Source organism: Rhea americana, unplaced genomic scaffold (genome assembly GCF_003343005.1).
Source record: "Rhea americana isolate MKP2758 unplaced genomic scaffold, rheAme1 scaffold_180, whole genome shotgun sequence".
NCBI lineage: Eukaryota > Metazoa > Chordata > Aves > Rheiformes > Rheidae > Rhea > Rhea americana.
In genome coordinates, this window is record NW_028185928.1 from 1 (window position 1) to 23055 (window position 23055).

The 23055-nt window shown below is 37.3% G+C and overlaps 1 protein-coding gene across 1 annotated transcript in view; it reads left to right on the forward strand.

The window, feature by feature from the left end:
• Positions 1-2429: 2429 nt before the first annotated feature.
• ENPP3 (ectonucleotide pyrophosphatase/phosphodiesterase 3) overlaps positions 2430-23055 on the forward strand; it is a 42454-nt gene continuing 21828 nt past the window's right edge. The window contains exons 1-10 of the mRNA XM_085301893.1: positions 2430-2597; positions 6021-6099; positions 11120-11242; positions 12390-12515; positions 14596-14656; positions 16911-17008; positions 19633-19712; positions 20282-20401; positions 20821-20930; positions 22248-22313. Coding sequence (XP_085158019.1) covers positions 2481-2597; positions 6021-6099; positions 11120-11242; positions 12390-12515; positions 14596-14656; positions 16911-17008; positions 19633-19712; positions 20282-20401; positions 20821-20930; positions 22248-22313 — 980 coding nt within the window. The 5' untranslated portion in view covers positions 2430-2480. The remainder of the gene's footprint in view (positions 2598-6020; positions 6100-11119; positions 11243-12389; positions 12516-14595; positions 14657-16910; positions 17009-19632; positions 19713-20281; positions 20402-20820; positions 20931-22247; positions 22314-23055) is intronic.

The window sequence follows — 23055 nt, forward strand, 5'->3', positions numbered from 1 at the left end:
CATTCTGTCATGTGATATTATGCAATTGTTATACAAGTATAACAAGTTATTCATCTGTTCCAACTACTGAATTAGTCTTTAATTTAAATATTCCCGTGGCTAATGCCACTTTTGAGCTGGTCCAAGGTAAAACYATTTACAAAAAGGAATGATAACGAAGAAGGAATACTTTATCATTTCTTTTTCCAGACAAAACTAGCATTCATTTATTCAACAACCAACACTCATGTTTGGCATCTAGGTGGACTTTAATTACTTGATTTTATCATCACTCTAACCTTTTATATTAATAAAATTGATATGTAGGCAACAGTAAAGCATACTACTATGTTTCAGAACATCAGATAGGACTATTTGTTGGGTTTTGGATATGAAATCAATTCGTCTTGTGCTCCCTTCCAAAATTCCTGTATTTTGAATGTAAGCTTCTGAGTTTTCGTTTTGACTGAAACCAATGCAAAAGAGGTTTTCAGTAAGTATTTTCTATGAGACAGGGTACTAAACCATTTGAACATTGCTAGAGCATATGTGTACAGATCATGCCATTTTTAGGACTGTGCCATATCCTCCACATACTTAAAACATTGAGTGAAGGCAGCAGATAAGTCACAGGTAAAACTGTGTGGGCTAGATTCTTAGTAAAATTGCCATACTTTCCTGAGTGTTAAGATGTATGTTCCAGAAATGCAACATGGCAATTTTATCTGCTGTTTTATGATACCACAGATTTCAAACACCGTTGTGGAATGTAAGATGTATGAAGTCTTTAAGTTACGTTTTTTACTGAAATAGAATAATTTAGTCTTCAAGAGAATTCATGAAAGATGAAAAGTGCATGTGAGGCCTGTCTAGTTCTTGATGATCTTTAAACAATTTCAGTTGCTCTAATATATGTTTTGTAGCTTAAAACAGTAATTATAATGAAAATTGCAACTGGCTACAACACAATTCTACTCTAGGTCTTTCTCCATGTTTCCTCAAACTGCAGATTAACATATATATGACAGGGATGTCCTGCCTGTGTTCTTCAGAACAGTTTTCCTGTTTCTAGGTGTGCCAAATTTATTGAGTACTGCCATTTGGACTGTAGGACAGTAGGTTCAACTGTTCCCTAGACCTCCATTTGTACAATATGCCAGACTGTACACAGAGCAGTCGCTTAAATTTACAGTTCAGTAACTGACAGAAACAATATATGATTTATAATTCTTTCCTTCTTCAAAGTGTGTTGTTTTCTTTGCTCTTAAATATTCTCTTACGGATTGTTTTTTGGTGTGAATTGTCTTTTGGTGTGACTGAAAAAAAGTATTCTTAAACATTTGTGATGCCTGGAATATTTAAACTGAGAAGAGTCTAGAATCTCAGTCAATGTTTATAAGATTCACGAGGTTTCATATTCTTACTTTATCAATAGGAATATTCATAGAAATTTGTCCTGGCTGTAGAAATGTTTCTGAGAATAGAGTGGTAATTAGATAAGAGCAATAAAATTAAATATATCGCATCAAGTCATGTTCTATTTGCTAAATTATTTTCATTGAGTTCAGTAAGAGCAGAAATGTACCCTAGCTGCTTACACTAATGATTCATGCTCTCAAAGGTAAAATTTGCTAGTTTTATAAATTTATTACAAATCGCAACTCATGTGGTGCTCAACTTCAGAACCAGATCAGCCTGTGAATAGATCTGCTCTCAGTTCGTGTTGAGAGTTGTGAACCTGGTAATTGTAAGCTATGAAATCATGTTTTCATAGCAAAGAATCTCCTGTTAGCACCCAAATTAAAAGACAAATAAATTTCAAATTGTACTTAAACAAAAACTTGTGGTTTTTTAACTGAATGTGATTTGGCGGTATATTCCTCATGGTATTCCATGATAGCACTCCTCATAGTATTCCGTCTGTCACTCCTGGAGTAAGGTATCATGCTGAAAAAAGTGCATGACAAAGATGGATTGAAACTAAAGTGGAAGAATCCTCTGGGACTGAAAAAAGGATGGGAACTCAAAACATTGGTGTGGCACTGATACAGAACAGCAGTTAAGAGACAGTCTACATACCTATTGGTTTTGTTAACACTTTCTTTGAAGATTACGAATAACATGCTGAATGACAAGCTATTAACCAAAGAGTTGAGTTTCATATGTGTTTTTTGCATTTTATTGCTTAGCAACTGTTACTTCTAATCTGTGGTAGAGTTTATCTCATACCATCGTTATCTTGAATTTGGCAAACAGCAATCTAAACACAGTTTCCCTGCACTCAGACTCTGAAGTGCTTTTCAACCTTTGACCTTGTGAGGGAATTTTCCTGGTTACTTTGTCTTCCTGCAGACCTATCATTTAAAAACTATGATCTCACTAGAAGCCCATGAGCAAAGTACACACACTTTGAACAGGAGCAGAAACTCAGTCACRGCTAACCCAGCTGAGGAGGTGCAGGAACACAGCATAACCACAGCTGAGAGACAGAGTTCTGCAAAATGCAGTCTGATCTTGAAATCATCACACATCAGGACAGCGATTTGAATGAGGTGACTTTACAGCCAGGAGAGTATGTTAAGAAAAAAAAACTGCAGAAATACAAGATCATCTGTGTTGTAAGTAACGGCTGGTCAGGGCTGGTCTTCTCCTTTATCCTGTCAGAATTCCAGGCACTGTGTTAACATTTTTACTAGTTTTGTTGTATTACTAGGATAGATGGTCGGGATTGTTTGGGGATTGATGCTTTAAACTTGACAGCAGGAGTGCACTATCTTCACTGACGGATTTCTGAAGTTCTTGTTGCATTTATCCAGTGCTTTCAACACTCAAAACTGTTGTTTTTTTTCTGACAATTAACTGTAATATTTGTTTCACTATGATAAATTGGCAGTTCTTTTGCATGGCAAAAAGAGTATTTCAATTATTTATTTCATACATTTGTTTAAAACAAGATCAATTGTTTCTGTGGCTAAGCAGCCCCAATTCATTTTTTTGCTTATTTTTTTGTATCTTGGAATTAGTAAAAACACAATATGTAGACAAGGCATTGGTGAAAAACACTCAGGCAGCAAGCTATGGGAAAGACTAATAACTGTATTGTCAGCCTCACATCTCAGAGATCGTGTCAGATTTTCCCCCCTTCGCAATGCTATAAAAGTCATACTTTGTAAATAATAGTGTAATTTTTTGTTATATGTTTAAGTCCTTCATAATAAATGACACACATCTTCAAGCTTATTATTGTGATTACAAAAGAAATAAATATTTAAAAATAAATATGTGTGTGTATGTGTGTACACACACAGACACATACGCACATATACACACATATTGCATAGTCTCTTGAATCTGTGAAATGGAATTTAGAGAAAATGTCAAATACTGATTTTGGGAAAACTGAAGTCTGAATTTGAAAACAGTCCTGTGAAAATGAGAGGAAAAACTTTTCAGCATTATGTCATCAGAACAATTTCATGTAGCACAACAGACATTTTTAAGTCTTTAGGAAAAATAAATGAATCATGAGAAACTGTGAGAAAAAATCAGAATTATGAAGGAAAATAAAATTTCAAAAAGGATTTGGAAGAGTAGATTAAAAAGTTTAAATATCTTGAAACATATTCATTCTTTCAATTGCAATGGTTTTCAAATACCTGCCCATACAAAAAACAAAATATCAGTACTAGATGTTTCAACTATTAATATAGTGGTATAGATACCATTCATCCACTTTTTTGACAAGCTACATGCATGAAGTATTTCCTGGGCAAATTTTCCCTGAAAGTTTAGCCAGAGAATTGTGATTTAGTGAGTATTCACATCATATAATAGGACCTCCAGGGGACAGTCAGAATACGCTTAAGGAACAACTTTTTTTCTGAATAAGAAGCTATGATTCTGAATTTAGACATAAAGTTAATTGGCTAAAGTCCAGTGATTAGACTAGTCCCTATGAGTGTTGTTTCAGCTTCAGGATGAAGGTCCCTAAATCAAGGGCTTTTGTGGAAATGCTGTAATAATGTGTAGTACCTCATCTATATATGTTATACATGACTTTTATTTTTTACCTCAGTTCCCTGATGCCTTGCAGCAGTAGGAATGCTTGGCTGCCATAATGGCTATATGTTATATGCCATTTATTTATTTCAATTACAAATGTAAATTTTAATGAAAATGGAGGATAAAACCATAGTAAACTTTAAGACAAAGACCACATGCCATGGTGATTGGGAGGATTTGCATTCAGAGCAAAGACTGTTGTATTTCCCTTTATCCTTTTAAATCTTCTGTCCAGAAAGAGTGGCAAGCGATCTGGCCCAGGTGTGACCACTAATTCTCAGTTCTTGCTGGCTGGACATAGGGTTAAACAGCTGCATACACACCAGCAGTCTGGAGACTTCACCCTGTCTTTACTACTGCTTTCAGAATTCCTTCCAACTTGGGTTTATTCCATCTCTTTCTCTTACCCTGTTCTTTCTTTTTGGAGTATTTCTTTCTGATAGCTGGACTAAACCTAGGAAGTGAGCAGCACCAGGAAGCAAGTGAAGGTGGTAGAAAGAAATGATAAAAGTGGTAACTTTGGGGTGGCTGGTGTTTGATATTGCCTGGGAAAAATTCATTGGCATAAGCTGGAAAGAGCGGGCAGCTAAGGAGAACCAAGAAATTCTCAGTCACTTTCACACAGAGCGTTGCAGCAGGAGAAGAGAGCATGGGGTCTGAAAGGAGGCCCTCCAACAGCATCTACTCTGAAGAAAAGATATGTGCCACAGTAGACCCAAAATTAGACCTCCTGATTATCCTGGTTAGAGGGCTAGCTGGAGTGTGCCATACTTTGACCTTCAACTTGTGTGCCTAGATCCACCCAGGCTTTGGGGAAGAAATAGTTTCCACTTAGACCAAGTCCTAGTCTGGAGCTGCAGCATAGCCAAACTGTACTCATAGAGCTGAGAACTGTGCAGCTCTCCCTGCTGCCACAGTACAGCAGGGTGTTGGGAAAAGACGAGCAGTAAATAAGAACACAGAGTGCTAATGTGAGCAAGGATGGGCAAAAGGAACAGAACAACGTATGAGCACTTGTTTATATCCTGCCCATACATAAATTTTCTCAGCTGCTTATTATCACTGTTGTGTCAGATAAGTGGCTCCATTACAGTAGTGCACAGTATGAAGGTAAGCTCCTTTTTCCCTGTGGGCCACCTCTCTGGTGTAGTTTTCTCTGGGTTGATAAACCACAGATGCATGGTACAGCAACATTTCTCAATTATTCCTTTTCCTTATGGACCACCCCTGTGATATAGTTTTCCCCAGATTGTTCTCACCATGCTCAAGCTGCAGCAGGGTGATCCATGTCCTCCCTGGCAGTTGACATCAGAGGAGTCCCCACTGGTGGGCGGGTTATCTAGTCCACAGGCCAGGTGTCAGTGAGTCCACACAATGGCATGTGGTTTACTTTCTCTTATGGACTTTCCTGGGCTGTTTGTCCCTTTCTCATTTCCTTTAATCTCCCTTAATGCAATAACTTAATCGTTAAGAGAAACTGGCATGTGGGTGAAAATTGGACGAAGAAATTCTCTTGATCCAGCAGAGTCTCTTAAGAAATCCCTGTGGCATTTCAGGAAAAGACACTGTATCACAGAAATGGCTTGGATCACAGCCTGGTGTTCTAGAAAGTGAAAGAAAGCTAAATTTAAGGGTTTGGTTTTGAGAAAGGTAGCATGTTTCTTCTGTTTAGGCAGGTTAAGTATTTGCACAACAAGTAAATAAATAATTACTTCCTCCTTTCTTTTCCTCAGCAAAGACTTCCTTGATAACTACCTGGGACTAGCCACAGGTTAAAAAGAGAACATTTAGCCGTTGCCTTATAGCCAGTTCACAAGACTGCGAGTTTTAGGCCTCTCCTATCTTTAGCAAGGTCAGAATCTCTCCAATGTTTTAAAGACTATGAAGTTCATAGAAATAATCATCAGACAATTAATTTCTAATAAAGATAACAGCTTATCACAGTTATGAACTTTAYGTTTTGTGTGTCTGCATGACAGGTTCTGCTAGTTGCTTTGGTGGTTATATCCCTGGGACTTGGTTTGGGACTAGGAGTTAACCGTGGAGACCAGGAACAAGGTATGTTCATGATACTTTCAGTGTAAATTTCACTTCAGCTAGATCTAGCAAAAGCCTTCAGCGGAGGCTGTTTTATAACTTAATCAGATGATTTATGAAAACTAAAAGTTCTTGTGTTTTTCAAGTAGGATTGCACAAAATCTCTATACTTACAGTCTATATATGAAAAATACATCTTAAAACATTGAATGCCTTGTTTCTCTTTCCAAAAGTGTTAGACCTACTTCACAACAGCTTTAGAAATTTTATTGCAATAACATTATTAGGAAATTCAAGATAGGAGTTATTTTACTATATATAATACCTTGCAATAATATAAACAGTGTATTTTGTAGAAGACATACCGTTGGACCATCTGCAGGACTTACACTTTAGGTGTGTCTGCTATAGTTCTGGTGGTTAATGTTAAAATTCATTACGAATTTTCTGTCAAAACTTCAATTTCTGTAAAGCTACAGTAAAAAGGGGATAATGCTTTTATTTGGTGGATTTTAGTTTTTTTAATTAGAGAATAAAAAATAGAGTGTTGATGCCAGCGGTCTAATCCAAATAGGATCAGAACAAAGAAATGTATCATTTGATTAATTAAGGAAAAGCACTTCCTTTTAAATTAGGACAGTAACAATCTGGTACTGGAGGAGTTCAGGTAAGCACAATCTCTTTCTCATTCCCAACAAACTCATACTGAACTTGTTTACCTACTCTATTCATCAATTCTTAATTCCTTCTGAGATATTCCAATACTGTGAAGCTAGCAGGTAGTGTACGATGAAACTATAATTATTTTTTGATGACCCATATGTAAGGATTATAACTTTGTATGTAATAATATACATATCTGCAGCTTCAGTCTTCACTGACTTTTATCAAAAGAACCCAGTCATAGTTATGGCAAGTGAATGGAAAGTATAATGGAAAATGACTTCAGGAGCGTGGACTTTGGGCTCTTCAGAGGGCTAATTGGTGGAGTCTTATGGATTAAGGCCCTAGAGGGAAGGGGGTCCAGGAGAGCTGGCTAATACTCAAACATCACTTCCTCCAAGCTCAAGAGCGGTGCATCCCTRTGAGTAAGAAGTGCAGCAAAAGGACCTGCATGGGTGAGCAAGGAGCTCTTGGCCAAATTCAAACAGAAGAAGAAAATACACAGAATGTGAAAGAGGGGACAGGCTACTTGGGAGAATTATAGGAATGCAGTCAGAGTAAGTAGAGATGCTGTGAGGAAGGCTAAGGCCCAGTTGGAATTAAGTCTGGCAAGGAATATTAAGGACAACAGGAAGGGCTTCTTCAAATACATCAGCAGCAGGAGGAGGACTTGGGAAAATGTGGGCCCACTACTGAATGGGGCAGGGGCCCTGGTGACAATGGATACATAGAAGGCAGAATTACTGGATGCCTTCTTTGCTTCAGTCTTCACTGCTAAGGGCATCCCTCAAGAATCCCGTAGACTGGACATAAGGGAGAGAGTCTGGAGAAGGGAAGACTTTCCTTTGGTTGAGGAGGATTGGATTAGAAACCTTCTGGGCAAGCCTGACATCCACAAATCCATGGGCCCAGATGGGATGCACCCACGGGTACTGAGGGAGCTGGTGGATGTTGTTGCTAGGCCCCTCTCCATCATATTTGAAAGGTCCTGGAGAACTGGAGAGGTGCCTGAGGACTGGAAGAAAGCCAGTGTCACTCCAGTCTTCAAGAAGGACAAGGAGGGAGGACCCAGGAAACTACAGGCCGGTCAGCCTCACCTCCATCCCTGGAAAGGTGATGGAACAGCTCATTCTGGATGTCATCCCTAAGCATATGGAGGAGAAGAAGGTGATCAGGAGTAGCCAGCATGGATTCACCAAGGGGAAATCCTGCTTAACCAACCTGATCACCTTTTCTGACGGAATGACTGGCTGGGTAGATGAGGGCAGAGCAGTGGATGTTGTGTACCTTGACTTCAGCAAGGCTTTTGACACTGTCTCCCATAACATCCTCCTAAGCAGGCTCAGGAAGTGTGGGTTAGATGAGTGGACAGTGAGGTGGATTGAGCAGTGGCTGAAAGGCAGAGCTCAGAGGGTCATCATCAGTGGTGCGGAGTCTAGTTGGAGGCCTGTGTCTAGTGGTGACCCCCAGGGCTCAGTACTGGGTCCCATCCTGTTCAACTTCTTCATCGATGACCTGGATGAGTGGACAGAGTGCCTCCTCAGCAAGTTTGCTGATGATCCCAAGCTGGGAGGAGTGGCTGATACAGCTGAGGGCTGTGCTGCCGTTCAGAGAGACCAGGACAGGCTGGAGACTTGGGCAGAGCGGAACCTCCTGAGGTTCAACAAGGGCAAGTGCAGAGCCCTGCACCTAGGGAGAAATAACCCTAGGCACCAATACAAGCTGGGGGCTGACCTGCTGGAGAGCAGCTCTGCAGAGAAGGACCTGGGAGCGCTGGTGGATGACAAGTTGACTATGAACCAGCAATGTGCCCTTGTGGCCAAAAAAGCCAATGGTCTCCTGGGGTGCATTGGGAMGAGTGTTGCCAGCAGGTGGAGGGAGGTGATCCTGYCCCTCTACTCAGCCCTGGGGAGGCCTCATCTSAAGTCCTGTGTCCRKTTCTGGGCTCCCCAGTACAAGAGAGACATGGAGGTATTGGAGAGAGTCCAGCGTAGGGCTACAAAGATGATCAGAGGGCTGGAGCATCTGCCCTATGAGGAACGGCTGTGAGATCTGGGCCTCTTCAGCCTGGGAAGAGAAGACTGAGGGGGGATCTTATCAATGTGTATAAGTACCTGAAGGGAGGGTGTCAGGGGGACGGGGACAAACTCTTTTCAGTTGTCCCGTGTGACAGGACAAGAGGCAATGGGCAGAAATTGAAGCACAGGAAGTTCCACCTGACCGTGAGGGGGAATTTCTTCCCCGTGAGAGTGACAGAGCACAGGTTGCCCAGAGAGGTTGTGGAGTCTCCTTCTCTGGAGATCTTCAAGGCCCACCTGGATGCAACCCTGTCGAACATGCTCTAGGTGACCCTGCTGAGCAGGAAGGTTGGACTAGATGATCTCCAGAGGTCCCTTCCAGCCTTACTGATTCTATGATTCTATGATAAGATGGCACCAAATCTGTACGCTAGCATTCTGGTGCCTCTGATTGCAGATGTTACAGAACGCTCCTAAACTGGGACTGACTAACTTTATTTACTGCTTTTCTATCAGATCTACTTTTGCTAGTGAAGTAGCAACACATAGAATTACACTATAGAGTTGGATGAGAAGCCTTGACTGTAAGCAGCAGGTGCCTGTGCCAAGTTTTGTTTGCTATAAGGGCAATGGGAGAGAGCACTGGAAATCAGCAGTGAAGGGAGTTACAGTTGGGAAGCCTTCCGAGTGCTAATAGTATTGCAAGAAGGGCAGCATCGGGGGCGGGGAGGAGCCTATGATTCTGTACATTTATGAATAGCACAGTTAGAGACTACACTTTGTGATAGTACACTTGATTCTGTTCAGCAAAATTAGATAGTCAAGGTAAATTTCAGGATAGCTCCTATAATTGTACTGATTATTCCAGATAAAGCTTACAAAATACTAAATTCCTGACAGTGCATATTTTGTAAATATCGTAAATTTTGTGACTGTTATTTGTATTTGTAAATAATATTGTAAAAAATAGTGTAAATAAATCCCAGGTAGGGACTGTAAATTACTAGGGGTATGAACACTTCCATTTCAGAGAGAAAAGGTTAATATTTTTTCTGACACAGACTCACAGTGCTATACTCAATCTTTTCAAATTAAGTGGAACAGATTGTGACTTTGAATTGTTCATACGCCAATGGATGGAGGAAAAATTAAATGAAATACTTTAATCTTCAGTCTGAAAACAAGGAAAAACTACTGGCATATGCTTATGCACATTCGTGAAAAATCGCAGCTCTTCCTTGACAGTACAGAGCCTAGTCACTTAACTTATTAGTTTTTTCCATTTGTATTTTTCTTTTGTCAGATCCATCTACAGTCATTATAGATATTTGTTTGTTATTTTAATTATTTGTAAAGCTTTCTTATATTGGACAATAATTATTGATTTAAGCACTTAAAGAGTAAGATAAAATGTGAGAATTTTCTACATGTGAAACAAGTTGGCTGTTTTGAAAAATATTAATTTCAGCTCAACATGAGTTATACATAGTGGATGTTAAAGACTGTTTTTTTTAGGTAGTTCATGCTTTGCAAAAATATGAACCATTTTTCAACTGCAGTAGAATTATGCCACCAGATCTGAGTAGTTACACCTACCTCTTCATAACTGTATGCATATTGGAATGAGAAAACTGGAAATGTAAATGCTTTGAGTGGTTTGAACAATTCTCTAGTACATAAAATACAGGCACAAGGCTTGTTGTGGCTACCTGTGCAACTTCAGGTGATGCCTAGAGTTTTGGGGTTGTCCTGGAGCTGTCTTAAGATGTCCCAAAGCCAGAGCTCTCCTCTCTGCTGCATGAAATTGTCAGAGCTGTGGTGTGGAACTGCATGTCTTGATTTCCTATAGGAGACTCTCATTTGGACCCTTTTCTTTTATTGGATTAAAGGATCCAAACCTGCACATTATAAGGACTAAGTGGGAGAAATACATTAAGGAAAATGTCTGTAGTGGGAGTCATTCTCCTTTTTAGCATCCTCGACCCAGAAATGAGGAGTGGAGGCTCTAGTTTTCCCCTCACAGGCTAGAAGAGTGGCATATCCAAGTATTGCCTCGCTATGTCATGGGTCCTTGGGAAAAGAAACAGAAGCAGTCCTACCAAAGGCTCTGGTCTGGTAGAGTGGAAACAGAACCAAGGACTTTAAATGTACAAAGAACTTTCTACAACTTCTATTCTGCTTTATCTGTCTTGTGTGTTAGTAACTATATTGAAAAATGACTCAGAAATTGATTTAGGAAATTAATTCGGTACATTTCTCCCTCTATCACCTGTGTCCATGTTTGTTATTTTTACCTGGTCAGGATAGAATTATCTTTAAGCTTGAGTGCCAAAACTTTTCTTCCTGCATTCTCTTTGCAGTCAGCTGCAGACACAAATGTAATGAGCCATTTAAGAAGGAGCTGTCAGGTTGCCAGTGTGACAGTGGATGTAAGGAGCGTCAAAACTGCTGCTGGGATTATGAAGACACCTGTGTGGAACCAAGTATGTGCCCTGACAGGCAGTACTCATTAGCAGAGATATTTTCCACATGGTAGTAATAGGAAAAGGATGAATTCTCTTGTTTATGCAAATGTACAAAAAGCCTTGTGGCCATTAAAAAAAAAAAATTAGAACTTGTTATGTCACATAACAGCTTGGGGAGGGAAGAGGGCCGTGGTTTTGATACTATTTCCAGACAGTTAGAAGGCCAAAACTTAGTGATCTGACAGGACACAAAATCTCATATGTCTTTCTCAAATGATATCCCCATATTTTTGTTATGGAGATATATGCTTTTTAGGTAAAAGTATTAATTCCAGTAAATGTTGTGGGTTTCACACATCACAGTAGAGTGCAATACAAAACAACAGAACACAGCAGAACATAGCACAGTAAATGCTTTCAAAGGTGCACAGAACATTTGCAGTGCATTTTTGCTGGCCCAGATAAAATTACGGATCATGTGAGTGGAACGTTAGGTTTTCTTTGACTAGAAGTCTGAAATTATGCCTGTGTGCCACCACTTCTTGTATTTTCAGAAAATAATGGGTGTTTCCCATAAAGTATATTCACAATGCGTGTAGTACATGATGATTCCCTAAGTAAGACTATTGGCATCAGAAGGTCACAGTGTTCTTCCAGGAAACGTGGCTGTTTCTGCATCATGTCCAGATTCTTTTCCAGTTAGTCTCTATGCTCTCTTGACAGCTGCTCAGCGTTTTCTTCATATATATTGCTTTCTGCCTGCTTCAGCCCTTAGATAGTTTTCTGCTGGGAATTGTGCATCAGAGCAAGAAAAAGGTTCTCTTTTCTTTTTTTTTCTCTTCTGTTAAAGGAATATGGATTTAGTTTTCTCCAGATCTTCCTAGAAGAGTGGAGAACATTGAGTCAGATGACCCTGAGAATGCCTTTTTAAACAAAATTATTCTGTGATTGCCATTCAATAGAAGCACAAATAGGCTTTATGTGTTGAAAGCAATGTTGGGTTTTCCTTTCGAAAAAAATTGCTAAGGCCACTCAAGTAAGACATGAAAACAGTAGTTTAGCAGAACCAATTTCTTTTTCTTTACCTATTTGGGGCATTTCAACATAAAAGAGTTTACCTAAGGTTCTGCGAAATTATAATCTTTTTCTTCTCATGTTTTTTCAGCCCGATCTTGGAAATGCACTATTTTCCGTTGTGGTGAGACACGGTTAGCTGGAAGTTATTGTTCTTGTTCTGATGACTGTTTGCAGAAAAATGACTGTTGCGTAGACTACAAAAGTGTTTGCAGAGGTAAATCAAAAGTTGGTGTGATACTAAATGGATATTTACATTGCATTACATATATATTTTTCCTTTGAAATAAATAGATGGGAAAACATGGCAAAGATGAAGGTAGATTCATTTCTTACATTTAGATTATTATCTGTATAATGAAGTTTTAGAAGATGAAGATGTTTTGAGGTAAAGCTTTTGGTATTTTTGACTGGGAAGAAGAGGATTTCTGGAGAAAAATGTGGGATGTGTGACATTCATAAGAAAGACATAGTGTTTCTAATATTGCAGCAGTATCCCAAATGTTTTTTTTTTCAGAGAAAATTTGAGATGCAATTCTTGCTTCAAGCGCCATGCCATCCCAAGTACATATTATCATCTTCCCTAATTTAAACTTTCGCATCCATTTTATTATAAACTCATTTGCAGAATGTATTTAATTATTAGATATGAAGTTTATGTATATTAAGCATATAATGTAAAGAGATGAAACTATGAGATGAAGAAAACRTCATTTGGTATATTGTACACACTGAGTTCTCCATGAGGCCATATCCCTATATCCTTTACCTCTGAAAAAATAGGCTTCTACCAGTTGCCCCAAAGGTGTTTTTCTTTTGTTGACAGTAGCAGTTCTTTTCTGCATTTACAGTATCCTACCTCTGGGTTTACCACTACATGTCACATCTCACTGCTTCGTTCTTGAGAAAAGGTATTGACTAAATAAATAGATACGTAACATCATTCCTAGTTTAGAGCAATTGCTTCATTTAAATCTTCATTACTAAGAATGCACCATTCAAAAAATGAAAAATGTACTGAACATCTTTAACTTTGAACTATTGAAAGGATATTTTAGATTATAAAGATATCCTAGCTACAGAAATTTAAAGAGTAATTTAAAAAATCCCAAATTGGTATCTGTTGCTAGTAAGTTCTAGGATTTTTGTTTGACCCAAATAAATAATAAAGAAATTTGAAATCTGAATCCAGATCTATACTGAGGCTTTTCAAATCAAACATCTTTCTGAGGCAGTTAAGAACTATGAATTTAATTATAACTAATTAGAATTTCAGAGAGTATACAGAGAAGGTGAGTAAGGAATTACATGGTACATTTGTGAGAAATTGGTGGGAGTTTTTACTTGTTTCTGAATGTCTTTATTCTTAGCTGATCTTTTCCTGCAGACTCTGGTTAATAGATAAAGAATTGTTAAAATCAGATTTACAGATTCTGTTACCAGAATTCCTTCATATTGTAATGTAGCAGAGATTTAAGGCAACTTCTGCAATATTGCATTTGTCGTCTAAATGCAAATGAAAATTAAAAACACTCAAGGAACAGTTTGACTAGGTGCACAGAGTGATAACATTGTAGTTAAGGTACATCCCTACATGCCTTTAGCTGCTTATTGGGAGAGAAGCTTTCTGTGGGAAGCTRAGAACTTTAACAGTCACTGCTTCTTCTCTTTTCTGTATATTTTTCCTTTTCTTTAATGGCTTCCTCTTTCCTTCTCTTACTGACCTCCCTTATTTCTTCTAAAGAGATTGGCAGATCATTATCATAAATAAGTGTAGCTGTGAAGCATGTGGAGAACATTCATAGGAGAACAGAAAGAATTATCTGAAAATCTAGAAGCCATGGTCAACAAAGAAAGATTGAAGGAGTTTCCAAGAAAATAAATAAATAAATAAATAAATAAATAAGGATAAAGGGAGACCTGGCCTTCATCTCCAAATACATTGGGGTAGCTGCAAAAAAAATGTATGGACAGGACACAGTTTGAATATATTTCATTTAAAGCCAGATAAAACCTACACTAAGCTTTCACAGTTATGTTTTCCCCTGATTTGTTTGTTTTCAAATTAAATGTGTGTTTTGTTTTCAGTTTTTGCAAGCGTTAGCCCTCTCAGTATTTTATGGGCTAATAGGTTGCATTAAATAATTTCTCAAAGTTATTTTAGCCCTACTTTTCAATCATTCTTTATTAAAACTGAATGAGTATCAAAAAGAGCTCTAAAAAAATCAATCAGGCAACTTTTGTTGTTTATATTAAATTTTTAATGCTGATTCAATACTTTTTTTTGTCCTTTTCAGGTGAAACACCTTGGGTAGAGGAACCATGTGTATCACTTGAAACTCCTCAGTGTCCAGATGGGTAGGATAGAAGAATTCTATCTTCTTAAAAGCTGAAAATATTGTGATAGAAAAACTGTAGTGGGCTGAAGTAGATCTTCAAGAGAATATCAATAGCTATTGAGAATTAGCTTCCTACACTGGGGAATATTATATACATGCAAATTATGGCTAGTATAACCTTTTCTTTATAAAACTTGTGTTGTTCTGTTGCACATTCAGTTATCATTTACAGTTTAGAGGAGAATACAGGAGTTCAAATCCAGACTGAAAGTCAGTTAACAAAGACGAGGGAAAATATTTAGAGTTAATTCAAAGTTCAAGTATCACAAATTGTCTATCGATTCACTATTGATTCATAGTTCATTTTATATCATTAGTATAGTAACTCTGATAATTCAGGTCAATCACCTCACAAAAGCTTATGCAAGCTTTAATAACTATTAGAATTTGTGATTGCGATTCTTTATCTAAGTAGCAGGGATTTTTAATCTGAAGAAGCATGTGGGAAGAAAGGTTTATTAAAAAGAGCTTCTAAAGGACTAGACACAGAAGAAGGTATGAAAGCAGCCGCATAGGTGCAAAATCTGGAATACTGAAATTCTGATGTTTGTCTGTAGATATTTCACTGTCTATGCRGTATTGCAGAATCATAGATAGTGGCTAGGCAATAACAGAATTTAAAAGTGGTTCTCAAAGTATACTGGATTCCTTTCTGGTTCAGCTATGTTATCTGTGATGTTAGCCATTACGATATCTAATTTACTGCCAATTTAGCCTCATTTATAACAAAGGTACCTTTAGTAATTTGGTCTCTTTCCAAAGTTCACAGGCTCCTTCATGCAACTACCAATATACACATAAAAATAGGTTTCTTAGATTAACAAATAACTTGCTGAGTTAACATAGGTTCATAGTCTAAAGCTTCAAAACTGGTGTATGAGTGCTTTTTTAAGTGCCATTCTGTGTAAACAGTATGGCTGTATAAAGCTCTATTTAGTTTCAGATTCAAATCAGGAATCAGTTTTATACAAATTGTTTTTAAAGGGCTTGATGTTGGTGTACTACTTTAGTGTTTTGGAAGACCACTGTGCATGAGAAACAAACTGGGCTGTTCATTATTGCCTGATGTGAACATAGAGTTTTTTCATATGTAATAATCACTCCAAATCACTCCAGCATTATTCCAAAAAATTGGATGGGGTCAGTTTTCAGTAACTGAATTTAACCAATTGTTGTTCTACCCTGAAGTTTTCCAGGTTTATGGAGCAAACCCTTCCTATAAATTACAAATAGATTTTTTTATTTACATGCTTTGTATAATGAAACCTGCTTCTGATTACTGATTTCTGATACTCCTGATTTTAACACCTGATTTTATGAAGGAAAGTGCTATAACACCAACACTTTGTCTGCTAAGGTATTTTTTCTTTAGCAGTCTTATTGGTTTGGTTAAGAAGTATACTTAGCAACTTAGAAGTTTATTTTCAGAGCTAGTGCCTCATGATTAGATTCTTTGTAATAAGAATTTAAACACTATTCTAGAGATTTTTTTTAGTTTCTGCATAGTTTATGATAACTAGTGTATTTACAGCAGGCACTCAGATCTGAGACTCCTAGCCTTGCTTCTTTACATAAAAACCTACTGAAAGCTTGATGCTAGCAGCTACACTGTCCATAACTTTGATGAGTTCAGTTTGTCAGTGCCCTCAAGATGAGAATATTCACTAGCTCAGTGAGAATTGGGAAACTTGAAAGTTTTAATGCACACAAAACTTGGACTGCTTGGTAATATCTTCACAAAGGGATGTGTTAAGGTATTAGCACAAAGCTAGCATCGCAAAGAGATTTCATTCGTCAGTGTTGGGGCCAATGGAGCATAACTGCCTGCTGGGTGATCACTGTACTTTTAAAGTCCTTGTCAGCTGCACTCAAAGAGATGGTATTCAACTTGTTATTCTGTACAGAAATACTTTGGCTGTTCCACCTTCTGGGCTTGAATTTGGATGCTAGTTTATGTTTACAATTAAAAGATAATCAAAACACGTTTTCTTTTCCTCGATTCTAAATATTGTGAGTATTCTATATTTTATAGCCACAGTAGTTTTCTCAGGTGGATTGTATATTTGCTTTTGAAATTGAACTATTTCTTTATCTCACCCTATGGAAAGTGTGGATCCTGCTTTTAAAAGTACTATTTGTAATGTTCAAGTTTTCTCAAAAAGCCACTAACTCTGCAAACTCTTTTCTGATGACAAGATCATATTTTCTTGCAGGTTTGATCTGCCACCACTTATTCTTTTCTCAATGGATGGTTTTAGAGCAGAATATCTGCAAACTTGGAGTTCTTTATTGCCGAATATTGAGAAATTCCGTAAGTTACCAAGAGTGTGTTGACTATTTTCTTTAAAAGAATTGTCTACTCCTTTTTGCTCCTGCCATGCACATCTTGCTCAATAATAAGAAAAGCCCAGATCAGATCTCCCTCTCTCCTTCTCCCTCATGTCATTTGCATACATTAGAATTAGTTCTTGTATTTGAGTGTGCAACAAGCATGATCTTCCTAACAAGGCCCCTAATAGTAGTCTCCAACCTTTTTTTAAACAAATATTGCAAAATGCATATTCAAATACAGTTTAAGGCTAAAAAAAAAGTTCTAGAGAAGCATTAATGCATTTTCTGTTCTCCATAAAAAATTGTAACCGATAATGAGATCATCATTAAATTATAATATTAAGGGAAAATAGGTTAGATTATTGGGAAATGCCATTCAGACATGCACATTTTCAAATCAGATATTTAAACCTATTAAAGAGGAGCTACATGCTTAAAAATACAACAGTGAATATTCTTATATTAGACTGAAGTGCAATGTAGTTTTAATATATTTTATAATTTAATATAATGATGTAATTGTAGTAAGGTTGAAGTAACTGTTTCCTACTACTTCTAAATACTAGGAGGAGTGAGTTGAAGACCTCTAGCCTGCTGCTGTAGAAGGCTCAAAAAAATGAGAGCTATTAGTGTAGACTTCTCATTAAAATTCCTGAATATTTTAAAGTTCAGCTCTCAAGGTACCTTGTGCCTGGACAAAATATCTGCATATTGACAGTGTTCCCTGTATTCTGCTTCTAATGTGCATGTTTGAAAACATGGTGTGAGTGCTACAAAGTACTAGGTTTTGCTAAATAGCTGACCGTCTGCTTTGTGGGTAGTCAGGGCTATGTGGAACCCTGGACTAGAAGCAGTGGGCAAATTGTTTGACTTCCTATGCAAGTATTTTATTATTTGCTGCCATTCTGACAATGGAAGGATCCTGAATCAATGCAGAAATCATGCATGCAGAAGTCAGTGTTCAATTCAAGTCTTTTTAAACAGGTGAAAAAGGAAATGCCAATCTGGCATGCCAAATGGCTTGAAGACTATGCTAAGTGTATGATTCCAAGAAATCCTTTCAAACAAGAACAGTTTTAAGTCAACATCATGTTGCGGTCAACTTAAGCCATTATGTATATATGTTCATGCCTATGCTTCTTAAAAATTTAGAATGGAAAGGAAAGGGAGCTTCCTTTCTTTTCAAAATAAAGAATACAAAGCTGGTGTGTACCATGAAATATTTCCTCTCTACTAACTCCATAAATTAATTTTCCAAAAAACTCCTAGCATTTTCAGTACAGCTAATCAAGCTAATTGTTACAGAAAATATTCACTATGGATGGAACTCTTTTACCACTCAGGACAATGCATAAACAAATTCTGTTGATTTTCTTGTTTATTTGCATATTCAGCCCTTCCTTACACACTTTTACCAGCCTTTTTCTTTGTACTTCACCGGAACAGTTTTGCTGAGTAATTACAAGTTTTCAATTGTTTAGTTAAAACCAGTTTCTTTATACTCTTTGACTGAAACATTGTACACCAAAGAATACACTGTATTTGAGTGTAAATTAAATAGAATCAACTGACTACAGCTTAATAAGGAACTGTTTCTCCACATGCTTAATTTTTCCTTGAGAAGATGGCATTAAAACATCTTCTGCTCTTCATCTTTGTTTTGTGGTTAAATAAATTGAATGCTACATTGCATTTAGATACTACAGGTGTTCAGGCCTCAGAAGTACCTTAGATTGCTGAAAAGTAAGGGAAGTATATTGGAGATAATGGGGAGGACATCTTTGCTGGGATTCACTCCAGAGTAGGACATCTATATTTAGGTGTCTTCTTGGAGGTATCTTCACATTAAATGGCTCTATGCTTTTTGTAGTTTTAACAGTCAGTACAGTCCGTACAATACAGTGCAGAACCTAGAGAGCAAGTCAGCTCAAGCCTACAGAGAATGCCACAGAACAAATTCAGTTGCCCAAACCTGGGTGTCTAGTACACTTTGAAGTGCTGTGGCATACTGTTGGGTGGCCTTCCGTTGCTCTGTCAGAAGGCACAGATCTCCTGTCGATCTTGCATCAAAACTGCCAACTTCCTGCAGATGTCTTAGATACCTGAGGGTGTATCAAATGGCCCTAGACTATTGTGTTTAGGTAGTGGAGTCCTTCTCATGCAGCTGTGGTCGCCAGACAGCTCTGTAGTGCATCTTGCCTGGATTACCTGGAGGCTTCAGTCTGGTTGCATAAACACAAATGTCCAGTGACATTTGTAATGGCCTGAAGTATCCGAGATATCCACTTCATCCATGGCATACAGGATGTAGGAGCAGCATCTGGAGACCAGGCAAGATCATCAAGAATATCTCAAATGGCCCTAAGCGCCTAGGTTTAGACATCTTAATTAGGTGTTGACTGCAATGGGAGTATAGAGATCTAGCTCACAAGGAAATGTCAGAAGACAGGTGTCTTAATTTGGACACAAATTTCCCGCCTAATACCACAGTAACTGACTATGTTGAATTCTTTTGTGTTTAAGACCAGCTGTTAGTTTTTAATTAAAAACAAACAAAAAAAGAATTTGTAAGCAAATTTGTATTCATTCCRTGATCTGTTGCAGAAAAATGTGGCACACATTCGAAATACATGAGAGCTGTTTACCCCACAAAAACCTTTCCAAATCACTATACTATTGTCACAGTAAGTGTAAATTTACTATTTTTGCTTTTCATTATATAGGCAACATAGAAAGGATATTGTCATGCCAAGGAATTGTCAATCTGATCTTTTTGTGGGACATGGGAGCTCAAATTATGAAACTAAAGGAGAGAGAGATGCTGAAGCCGTGCATTCGGTAGTATAGAGGGAGAAGAGCATGATCTATGTGCTTACATATGTATGTTGTTTGATTCTGACCTGTGAACCCCCTATTTCTGGCCTTTATCAGTCTAACTGGGTAAGGATAAGTGTGGATAAGGGCACATGATAGGAGTATGGATTAGGATGGGTTTGGCTGCTGATACATAGCCACATGGCATATATGATACTTAAAGCAGAGTACATTAATTTTTAATTGAACTGGAGAGAAAATAAGGAAGCTAAAGGGAAGTCGACAYGAATGATGAATTCATTGGCAGGAATCTGATGATCTRTGTGAGTTAGGAAATCTAACAGCTKTAAAAATCATTGCAACAGTATGCACTGCAATATAGTTTAACTTTCATTTAATTTCAAGAATCATATTTATGTTGTTTATTTTCATTTTGCAGGGACTGTATCCAGAATCTCATGGTATTATCGATAACAACATGTATGATGTAAACTTCAACAAGAGTTTCTCACTTTCAGGGAATGAAAAATTCCAACCTTACTGGTGGAAGGGGCAGCCAGTAAGTGTCTTTCTCTTTATAGTATTCCTGTATGTGCTCATGTGTCATAAAACAAAACAACCAAAAAAGGAGCAAAATGACAAGTTGTGTGGTMTGTTCTGCAAAATATGCCAAATATCCTGTTTGTTTTGTATTATAGACTGCCCAAGAAACCGTTTACTTTTTCTGAAAGCAATATAACTCTTTAAATGTTAATGCTGAGACTGAAAATATTCTCTTTATGTGGCAGTTAGTAAGTAGAAAACAAACTTCAAATCACATACAGCTGTTAAGCAACTGCATGGCATGTGAAAAAAAGAAAATGAAATACATGCCTAGAGCCCATATTTCTGATCCAGTTATGTAGTTCAACTCTAGTGATCTGAGGTCCTCTGGTGAGGTAAATGCTGTAAAATCATTCATTGTATCTTTACCTGTAGATCTGGCTGACAGCAATGTACCAAGATTTGAAAGCTGGCACCTTCTTTTGGCCGGGCTCTGATGTTCCTATCAATGGTACATACCCCACCTTGTACAGTAGATACAACAAGTAAGTTTTTATAGTGCTTGTAGTAAATTCCTGTAAGTTACTGCAAAAAAATCCAAATTGCCATATGATAGCTGAAGCAAACTAGTGACCACATTTTTCAACAACAGTTGGAGAGATAAATGCCTCTAACTGCCTTGGTTTTGCCATGGAACTACCATTAACAGTTGAAATTTTCAAAGCCATGTAGGGGATTCACAATGAGAAAGTCAAAGGGCAGTATATATTCTCCTATTCTAGACAGTTTTGAAACTGCACTGAAACTGTTTCATCCAACTGCAAACCACTAATTTCCAACTCAGAAGGCATCCTATCATTGATTAGTAACCACCTCTAAGCTATACAAAAGATTGTCATATTTTCACACATATAATCTACAGATAATATATGGCATTTAAAAATGCCTATACTTGAAAATAAGTTTCCAGATAACYTGTACCCTGAGATAACTAACACAAACCTTGAAGAGGGACTAGAAGTCAGAAACTAATGGAATAGAGGATGCTGGATGGGGAAGCTACTGAAGGAAATGGGCTCTGAGATGAATTCCCTCTGGTATCACTTGCATGATTTGTCCAGTTARTTCACATGTGAAAAGATAACAATTACCTTCATAATTATGCTTTTCCGTATGGAAAGCCCTGTTATTAGCATACTATCCCTTAATTTTCACAGTAATCTCAGTAAATCTTTCTTATGAATCTTTACATTTACAAAGCTAACAACATGCAAGTATATATTTGTAAGTCTGTTTAGAGAACAAAAGTTTTCCAGTGATGTGTTGGATTAGTACTCAGAAAGCACCTGATTATTGTACCTAGTTAACACGAAGCTTGTGCATGACTTTGGGGGAAGTAAAGCTATTAATGAGTAAATTTCTTTACAGGAGACAGAGCATGACCTCAAAGATTTTGCTGGGGATGTTACTTGTTTTTAAAACATAGAAGTCCAAGGTTTATATATACTGGAAAAGAATAAAAATTACTCTTACTTGTACTTCAGGTTTAGGTCTGCAACTTGAAGTTGTTTTGGTTTGCAGGATCAAGATCTGACTAATTTGCCCTTAGAAATGTGTTGCATTCAATCAAAAAATGAGAATAATAAAACTGATTGCTGGTATCTTATTGCAATGCATTATTTTTGAAATCCAAACCTCTAATCATAGAATCATAGAAAGAATCATAGAATCAGTAAGGTTGGAAGGGACCTCTCTAGTCCACTAGAGAGTGGACTCTCTCTTTGTGTATTTGGATTCCAGGAAATTAGAAAGCTGATCAGAAAAGGCTTGTTGACAACATATCTTTTTTTTTCTTTTTTCAGTTCAGTTAAATATGAGCAGAGAATTTCAAGGATATTGAAATGGCTTGATAACCCCAAATCTGAGAGGTAATGATTAATAATACCCAGCTGGTTTGTGAGAATATAGCTTAGAGTGATTTTAATGTTTAGTAACTCAAGCTTCTGTTTGTATTTGTGAAACATGGAAGAATCTTCCTTATTGTCTCAAATGGTAGTTTGCTGAACTTAAGTCTGTTTTACAAGTATAGCTAATAATTTTCAGAATAAATACAAATTACAAAGAGGTGTCCATATGTTTGATTAGGATGTGCTGTTGTATAACTTTTTTTATTGTCTTTTGTTGTTGTGTTAGTGTGTGGCCTAGAGGAAACATTTAACATTCAGATTCTGCTGTAAGCGTATGGATGAAAGATATATGAAAGATTTTTCACAATAAAAGTTAAATAAGTAATTGCAGGCAATAATTCAGGATGAAGAGCAGATGTTAGTACGGGCTGTAACGGTTTAGAGAATCACTTCATTTGCATGTGCCTGAGAACAGCAAACAAGTAGAAAACTTTTAAGTTTTCTATGTGACAAGAAATGAACCATATAACAAGCTTGGAATGTAATTTGGCAGTTGGCCAATTGATTCCTATCTGTTGCAACTATTTAAATGAAATAATAATAACCAAAGAAGTAATATTTTTCATATTTAAATGGAATGAGAGATTACCAGGCTRATCTCTGTGACAAGTAAATAAGTGAAATCTTTTGTATGATGGTTTGTTAGCAAATTCCTTGTATATTTGCAGTGAGGAGATGCTTTCTAGAGTCTCACCACTAAAGC